At 34.6% G+C, this 9,634-nt stretch overlaps 1 protein-coding gene across 1 annotated transcript; it reads left to right on the top strand.

Moving 5' to 3' along the window:
* The first annotated feature begins 3,756 nt into the window (after positions 1-3,756).
* LOC139872336 (translocase of chloroplast 101, chloroplastic-like) lies at positions 3,757-8,261 on the top strand. Its single transcript, XM_071860187.1, has 2 exons — positions 3,757-5,155; positions 5,263-8,261. Exons 1-2 carry the CDS (start codon positions 3,949-3,951, stop codon positions 8,052-8,054), a joined length of 3,999 nt encoding a protein of 1,332 aa, XP_071716288.1. The 5' UTR covers positions 3,757-3,948; the 3' UTR covers positions 8,055-8,261.
* The last annotated feature ends 1,373 nt before the right edge of the window (positions 8,262-9,634 follow it).

The raw sequence follows: 9,634 nt of genomic DNA, 5'->3' as shown, positions 1-9,634 counted from the left end.
ATATAAAGATTAAGTTTAAATTTGGTCGAAAATTTTCGGGTAATATATATATATATATATATATATATATATATATGTATATATGTATATATATATATATATATATATATATATATATATATATATATATATATATATATATATATATATATATATATATATATATTTAAAAAGCAAAAATATAAATATAAATATATAGTATATAGTAGTAAATAGTAAATAGTAAATACAGCAGTAAATAGTAATATATAAATATAAATACTCCGTAGTAATAAGATGAACATACTACTATAGATTATAAATACAAGTAGTAGATAGAATAATTGCAAAGCAATACGTTAACAAAACAAAAAAGTCATAACATATCTATAACTTCTATTAAATCTCTAAAATGATGATGTCATCATTTCACAATTTAACTCTTCATTTTGCTAAAACTTGCCATTGATAAAAATATGGATGATGTCATTAATCTTAATAAATTTAGAATTAAAATATAATTATTTACTAAAAATCTATCTATAGTATTTAATAAATCTTTATAATGATAATGTCATAACTAAGGATTATTTAAGCTTAAACAAAATTCAAAAATAAAGAGAAAAATTCTAAGACTCACATGAGGATTTATTAAAATAATTAATTGTATTTAATAATAATATTAACATATCAATTGTATAATACATGAAGCATTTTGTACAACCTTATGATAAAACACCCCATAATCATATGTAAAATATTTGAAGCATTATGTACACTCTTATAATAAAATACTTCATGACCACATGTACAATATTTGAAGCATTATGTACAACCTTATGATAATACACTCTTATGATCATATGTACTTTGTAACAATTTGGACAATCTTTTACAAAACACCTAACATATGTACAAACTTTAAAGCATATTGTACAACTTTTATATAATAATTGTATTATAATTTTTTAAATAATTTTAAGAGGCATTTATTATTACTAATAATTATTATTAAAAATATAAATACTTTATTTTAAGTAAACTTTATTATTATAATTATAACTATAATTATTATGTTATTAAATTATTATTCAATTACAGGTTCTCTCTACGAGATTAATTACGTTGCATATTTATGGAAATACACGTCTCAATAAAAGGTTGTAATGTATGTTTTTATAACAAATAAAATAATAATTGTAATGAAAATTGGAAGAGAATGCTGAGAGAATAAATGTAGCTCATTTATCCTGACTAAATTAAGTACATCAATATGTTTGTAAAACAATGAGAAGTTTCTTATTCGAAATCTGTGGTTTCACGGGTCATTAAGGTAAATACCTTTAACATCTACATTCAATTAATACCTAAAACATATCATGAAATTGTTTCGTTTAAACAACTTCGTGAATTCACGGGTCAATTCACTAGTGACGTCGTGAAATATAGAGGCTTAATAGACAGTTAAATAAGAACCAAGCATTTGTAGATGAGGAATTTGAAAGCAAAAATATGGAAAAGCCAATCCTGAACGTTATCCGATTTGGTCACCTGTAAACAAATTTTCTTCTGACTTCGGAACCTTTTTTTTTTTTTTTTTTTTTTTACATAAGTTATAGTAAATACTCCGTAGTAAAGTAATCATTCAGACTTTGGTGAATAATATAATATAACCAAGTAATGAAATTTAAATATAAATATAAATCAGTGGTTGTCGTTCTAATATTATCAGAAGAAATATTACGTTTAAATTTCACGAATAACATCATAAAATATTTTTAGAGTGATCGGAAAGAGTAAAAAACCAATCACGAAATAATTCGATTAAGTCTTGCGTTCATGTACATTTGAGCAAGAATGTATGTCTTCCTCGAATAATATGGGAAGAAAAAATATATCAAAGAAGTTAATAAAACCAAAAAACAGTTTAATGAATTTACAACAAAATCCAAAAAAGCCAATCACGATTCTACGCCTTGTTAAACGAACGAAAAAAAGGACCACGACAATAAGACTTGTTGTAGTAGTTAGGGGTGTGGATTGGGGGCGTGAGTTGCTTTTCGATGACTATGACGTGTGGGTTGTTTTTGTGAAGAAGTGGTTGTGTGGGTTTTTGGTGTGAGTTGGTAGTATTGTGATGATGTGTTAAAATATAATTGGATTAAGTATTAAAAAGGGGTATAAAATAATATTTTAAATTAATAAAAAAAAAAGAAAAAACAGCCACGCTTGTGACTTCTTGCGTTGCAGAGCCACGTGCAGGCCTTCTTTTTGCTCATTCCACGAACCGATACCCAAGAGTGAGGGCGTGGCCCCTTGCCACATCAGCCGCGACGGCGTGGGGTTCCCACCGTTACAACCCGTCTAAAAAGGTTAAACCTTACCTAAACAAGAGCCTAACAATATATAGCCTCATACATTTACTTAATCATAAATTTTATTATTTTTTCTTGTTTGCCGTCCTACATTTATTGTCACAACCTACTTTGTAAAGCACACAATTAGCATTCAGATGGTGAGTGCATTGTTTGGACACAAAACAGCAAAAAAAAAAAAAAAAATTAAAAAAAAAAAAAAAATAAAAATAAATAAATAAATAAATAAATAATTCCAATAAAACGTGATTTTACATGTTACTGTCTTTCTTTATACAAAAATATAACGTAATGTTTTTGTGAATGTGTTGTACTAATATAAACGTGCAACATAGTTTGATCATATTCTATCAATACCTTTATAATCAGTGGAAATATTCATGATTCAATTGATCGGTCTGAATATAAAAGTTTAGAAAAAACAGTAACTATAATTATAATTAATATGTTTACAAATCTAATCACCTAGCTAGTTAAACGAGTTAAACCAGAAGTCTAAAACAATTAAAACCGGTTTGGAGTTTGAGATTATAGCTTTTATATAAATTCTTTTAACGACAACGTTAATGCAAATAAATGTATTGTTAAAATTTATTACTATAATCGTTTTTAGCTAAAAATGATAAAGCTTTTATAGAACTTAGACCATTCATAAGAAATGAAAGGACCATTCAAAAGAGCATACACTAAAACTAACTCGAAAAAAACGTCTCGCAATTAAACAACAACTGCTAAACCTAAACAAAAATGATACAAGGAAACGAAATATAGAGATATATTTACTACTAAAGGAAAAAAAACTCGAAACCTCAAGTTTATCCCTAATTGAACACTACTTGAAATAAGCCGAGGTGATCAGCGAAGTACAGTGTTGGATTGACCAACTACAAAGTACCAACTAACATCTCATTTTGGCTCAATCAAGGATGCTTTTGAGGCTTAAGAGTAAAAACCTAATGTGTAGCCGATTCCTTTCTTTGGTGAGGGGTTAGCATAAAAAAAAACTCGGGTTTGAAATTCACTTTAACCAATCAAGATGTCCTTTTTTGCACCGGATTAAGATCCAATCGAAGCTTTTTATTTGTATTTCAGAGATGCTATGCAATTAAAATAAAAGATAACAAACTAATACAAATCAAAAAAGCCACCACAAAAACTAACACAACACATAATAACGATAATCGTTATGTACAATATATTTATATTTATTTATATTTATATAGTTTAATATTGTAATGTAAATGTATTGTTTGAAATTTCATATTTATATTTACTTTGTTTTTAAAAAAATATTTGTGGACCTCACATGTGCACCAAGGGCAATTTGGTAACTTTGATTTTTGATATACATTACAAAAGCCCAAAATGAAAATAGCCAACCCCTCATCTCTTCCACCAAACAACCAAATACTTGTTTGCACAGCGGCTGCAAAAGTATTTTTCCATCCCAAATATCTCAAAAATAAAAAGATAATAAAACCTTATCAAAATCCTTATCCCCAAATTCACACTCACTATCATAAACCCTAGTTATCCAAATTAATCAATTTCAATCCAATACTATCCATTTCATACTTTTGCTAGTTCATAATCCATGGATTCAAAGGAAGATACATCTCTCTCAGGTAAAATTGAAACTGTTAACGATACTAATGGTCTCAATTCCGTTATTGATAGTAATAATAAAGTTAGTAATTTGAATTTGAATGTTAATTCTGATGATGAAACCGAGGGTTTTGTTAGTGGTCAGGAAGAAGATTTTGAAACAGTGTTAGATGAGAACTTAGTTTCAGAGAATGAAACCCTAGCTAATGTAGTATTAGATGATGATAATGATGATGATAGTGGTGAGACGTTTTCTGAAGCTAAAGTTGAATTAGATGATGTCGATAAGGATACGAATTTATCGAATTCTATTGAAGGAGATAAGGTGTGTGAAAATAAGGTCCAGTTAGATGATGTCGATAAGGATAAGGTTTCAGTTGTGGAAGAAGATAAGGTGAGTGAAAGTAAAGAAGAATTAGCTAATGGTGTGAAGGTTAATATGGAAGGTGATTCGATTGTTGACGAGATTAAAGTCGATACGCCTGTGCCAGGTGTGGCTATTGTTCCGAGCACTGAACAGGTTGAGGATAAGGTTGAGGGTGAGGTTGAAGATGATGATGATGAGGATGAGGATGTGTTGTTGGTTGGTGGTGTTGAAGATGATAGTACTGTTGTTGAAACACGTGAGATGGATGAATCTGGTGGTGAGAATGATGTGAAGGTGGTGAAGGAGGATTCTGTTGTGGAAAGGATAGATGCTGAGTTGGTGAAACCAGCATCTTCTGTTGTGGATTCTGTTGGTGAAGAAGATATGAAGGTGACTGCATCTGAAGAAGATTTGCTTGGGGAAAAGATAGATGTTGATTTGCCGAAATCGGAAGCGGACGTGGTGACGAAAACTGAGGCTGAAACACCAGAGTTAGAAGATTCTGTTGATGAAAAAGTTGAGGAGGTGACTGTTTCTGAAGAGGATTCGGTTGTGGAAAAGATAGATGTTGATTTGCCGATACCGGGAGTGGCTGGGGTGGCGGTGGTTACTAAGGCGGAAGAAGATGGCGGTGATGTGGCGGTAACGGATGAGGGTAAGAATCTGGACCCTGTTTTGGAAGAAGTTGTGGATAAGGAGGTTGTTGGGGTTGTTACTGATGGAAAGTTTTCGCCTTTAGATGTGGAAATGGAAGAAAAAGGTGTAGAAAAGAATGAAAATATCTCAGAATCGAAAGTAGAGAAAGAAGATTTTGAGGCCAAAGAAAAAGGTACTAACCGTCTACACGTTAAATTTTATATCTTTACTCATATTACCTTATTTATATAATTCATTTCATGTAGTTATAATTATATCTTGATGTTGATGTGTATGTAGATAATTTAGAAGCTGATCAACCTCATGCAACTGAGGTTTTGGACAAATCTATCCCTTCTGATGTGGTTCAGGAAACAGAAGTTTCGGGCGGAGATGTAGCGGATAATGGTTTGGAAAACGGGGCGGCTGATAAATTTGTTTTGGAGGATTCTGCAGAGAAAAAAGATAATGATGATGATGAAGAAGAAGAAGAAGAAGATGTGGACGGGTCAGTTTCAGATGAAGAAGAAGAAACTGATGGGGTGGTTTTTGGTAGCTCAGCAGCTGCTAAACAGTTTATGGAAGAATTAGAAGGTGGTAGTTCTCAAGATCGTTCACAGATGATTGACGGGCAGATTGTAACTGATTCAGACGAAGAAGATGAAGATGATGAAGAAGAAGGTAAAGAATTGTTTGATTCAGCTGCGTTGGCTGCCCTTTTGAAAGCAGCGGCTGATAGTGGTGGGCCCGAAGGTGGGAACATTACGTTTTCATCACAAGATGGTTCACGCCTTTTCACAGTTGAACGTCCTGCAGGGTTGGGTCCATCGGTCCCAGCACTTAGAGCCGGTCCCACCAGACCAAACCGGTCAAACATTTTCAACCCTGCAAGTCTCATGAGTGGTGGTGGTGAAACCGAAGCTAATTTAACCGAAGACGAGCGGAAAAAGCTTGAGAAGTTGCAATCTATCAGGGTGAAGTTTTTGAGAATCGTACAAAAATTGGGCCTTTCACCAGACGAGTCGGTGGCTGCACAGGTTCTTTACAGGCTCGCACTCATTGCCGGGAGACAAACTGGTCAATTGTTTAGTCTCGAAGCTGCTAAACGAAAGGCAATGGAGCTCGAAGCTGATGAAAACGAGGATCTTGACTTTTTGGTCAACATCTTAGTCATTGGTAAAGTCGGTGTCGGGAAAAGTGCTACGATTAATTCGATTTTTGGTGAAGAGAAGACGGTAATCAGTGCGTTTGAACCGGCTACTGGTTCGGTTAAGGAGATACGTGGTGTGGTTGCCGGTGTTACGGTTCGGGTTTTCGATACACCGGGGCTAAAATCCTCCCTTATGGATCAAGGGTTTAACAGGAGTGTGTTGACATCAGCGAAAAAGTTGACCAAAAAAAACCCGCCAGATATCGTGCTTTATGTCGACCGTTTGGATTCTCAAACCCGAGATCATAACGATATTCCATTATTGAAGACGATTACATCTTCACTTGGTTCATCGATTTGGCGAAGTGCGATTGTTACTTTAACACACGGTGCCTCGGCCCCACCCGAGGGTTCGAACGGGGCCCCGTTAAGTTACGAAATGTTTGTAACTCAACGGTCCCACTTGCTCCAACAAGCGATCGGTCAAGCCGTTGGTGATTTAAGAATGATGAGCCCAAGTTTGATGAATCCGGTTTCTCTTGTTGAAAACCATCAGTCGTGTCGTAAAAACCGTGAAGGTCAAAAGGTGCTTCCGAATGGTCAAACGTGGAGACCGCAGCTACTTATGCTTTGTTACTCCATGAAGATTTTAGCTGAAGCGAACGCTTTGATAAAACCACAAGACCCGTATGACAACAACCGTAAGCTGTTTGGTTTCCGTGTGCGGTCCCCACCGTTACCTTACATGTTATCTTCGATGCTTCAGTCACGTGCACACCCGAAGCTTTCGTCTGAACAGGGCGGGGATGCGGGTGATTCAGATGTTGACCTTGCAGATTTGACCGATTCTGATAATGAACAAGATGAAGATGAATATGATCAGCTTCCACCTTTTAAGCCATTGAAGAAATCACAACTTTCAAAGCTTAGTAAAGAACAGAAAAAAGCTTACTTTGATGAATACGATTACCGTGTGAAGCTTTTACAGAAGAAACAATGGAAAGAAGAATTAAAAAGATTGAAAGAGATGAAAAAGAAAGGCAAAAATGTTTCAAATGAACAAGTTTATCAAGATGAAGAAGGTGAAGGAGATGCACCGGCACCGGTGGCGGTGCCGCTACCTGACATGGCGTTGCCGCCATCGTTCGATAGTGACAACCCCGCTTACCGGTTCCGTTTCCTCGAGCCAACTTCCCAGTTTCTTGCTCGACCTGTGCTCGATACGCATGGGTGGGACCACGATTGCGGGTACGATGGGGTCAACCTTGAACAGACACTCGCGATTGCTAATCGATTTCCTGCTGCAGTTACGGTTCAGGTTACTAAAGACAAAAAAGACTTCAGCATTAATTTGGATTCATCTGTTTCAGCAAAACATGGGGAAAACATGTCTACCATGGCCGGTTTCGACGTTCAACCGATCGGTAAACAGCTCGCTTACATTGTAAGAGGAGAAACAAAGTTTAAGAATTTGAAGAAGAACAAAACAGCTGCTGGTGTTTCGGTTACGTTTCTTGGTGAAAATGTGGTGACAGGGTTTAAAGTTGAAGATCAGATTACGCTCGGGAAACAATACTCGATTATTGGAAGTGCGGGTACGGTTCGTTTTCAAAGTGATTCTGCTTATGGAGCTAACGTTGAGATCCAGCGTCGTGAACTCGATTACCCGATTGGTCAAGTTCAGTCAACGTTAGGGTTGTCGATTATAAAGTGGAGAGGTGATTTAGCTTTGGGGTTTAACAGTTTGGCTCAGTTTTCAGCGGGTCGTAATTCAAAAGTGGCGGTTCGGGCTGGGATTAATAATAAGATGAGTGGGCAGATTACTGTTAAGACTAGCAGCTCGGAACATCTTGTACTTGCGCTTGTGGCTGTTGTACCTTCGGTGATTTCGGCTTACAAGAAACTGTGGGGTGGTGCTGGTGAGAAGTACTCTGGTTATTAAGCGTATGTTGTCGTTTGGTATTTTATGATTATTGTTTTGCTTTCATTATTGTGTTTTTATTGAATAATGATAATAATAAGCTTAGTTTGGTATATTCAGAAAGCAGCAGCTGAAAAAACTTTATTTATTTCTTAATTTTGTGCCATGAACTCTTGTAGTAAGATGAGATGAAATTACGAGGGAATACACTATTTCTACTTTCGTTTTCTTTTGTTTTATTTCAAGTGGCTTATAGTAATATAGTATCATCTGATGTTAATTAGCAATAGATTACTTGCATAGTTGCATCTTCGCTTGTTTGAGTCTGCATATGTTTTATATGGAGACGTTACTGATTTTATATGCAATTTCAAAATTTAATCAGAATCATCAACCTCAGATTAGCATAGGTAACCACTAACCAGGACCACTAGGTACAGTTTCCAAACCCAATCACTAATTCATATGATCATGTTTCAACGATTCATATTACAGATTGGTACAAGTCTAATCACCAACAGAAAAAAAAAAAAAAAAAAAAAAAAAAACCTTAATACGCAGAAGACAGTAGCTACACGCTAAGCATATAAACAGATATAGACAGATCAACCACCATCCGTTACCAAACTAGCGTGGTGATGTATATCAAATAGACGACTACTTTTAAGACTGCTTTTAACTTTTAAGGTTGTTTTGATATTCGTTTTGAATGTAATTATGAGTTGTTGGTAGATTTGTTTAATAAAATTTAGGCTCGATTTACCTACAGACACAACACAAATGGAGGTCCATTTTTGCTACAACTTTTCACCCACTCTTCGACTTTCAGTTACAGTTTCGTGATAGTGAATTTAGGTTTTCGATTTATGTGTTTGATTTAATGAAGATGGCAATGGTGATGGCGGTGACGGGGTTGGCGGGGTTTGTTTTGGGAAAAGAAATGAAGCCAGGAGGTGGAAGGCAGAAGGTAGGGCAGGGGGTTTTAAAGGTGGCGTAGGATGTCATTTTGGAGAGTTTTATGAAGCGAACGATCAAAATCTAGATCCCTTATATGGAGGTCCATTTTTGCTACAACTTTTCACCCGCTCTTCGACTTTCAGTTACAGTTTCGTGATAGTGAATTTAGGTTTTCGATTTATGTGTTTGATTTAATGATTATACAACTACATATATAACTATAACCAGATATTCAATAACCACACTATTTATACCCCTCTACATGGTTTATATGCCTTTGTATCTATGTATATGTTTTTAGGCTATATATATGTACCGATGTATATGTTTGTATCTCTATATATATGTATCTATGTATCTAAGTGCATGTATTGGTGTATGTAGGTTTGTCTGTCTTGGATCTGTACCTAGGTATATATATCTACGAATGTATCTATATGTATTTATGTTTAAGCATGAGTTTTTTTTTTTTTTTTTTTTTTTTTTTTTTTTTTTCATGCTTTCGTGTGGTATATATACATCGATGTGTGTGTCGGTGTGGGTGCGTATATGTATATGTATATGTATATGTATATGTATATATCTTGTTTGTCTGTATGTCTACCTGAAATTAAATGGTTATGTGCACTATTTTATTCATGCTC

Source organism: Rutidosis leptorrhynchoides, chromosome 10 (genome assembly GCF_046630445.1).
Source record: "Rutidosis leptorrhynchoides isolate AG116_Rl617_1_P2 chromosome 10, CSIRO_AGI_Rlap_v1, whole genome shotgun sequence".
NCBI classification, from domain to species: Eukaryota; Viridiplantae; Streptophyta; class Magnoliopsida; order Asterales; family Asteraceae; genus Rutidosis; species Rutidosis leptorrhynchoides.
This window is presented reverse-complemented; position numbering and strand designations above follow the sequence as displayed.

Bases quoted from the DNA above. Each gene is read 5' to 3' on its own strand.
- LOC139872336 (XM_071860187.1), top strand. From the start codon at position 3,949: ATGGATTCAAAGGAAGATACATCTCTCTCAGGTAAAATTGAAACTGTT. The intron at 5,156-5,262 runs GTACTAACCGTC...ATGTGTATGTAG, and splicing joins TTTTGAGGCCAAAGAAAAAG to ATAATTTAGAAGCTGATCAA.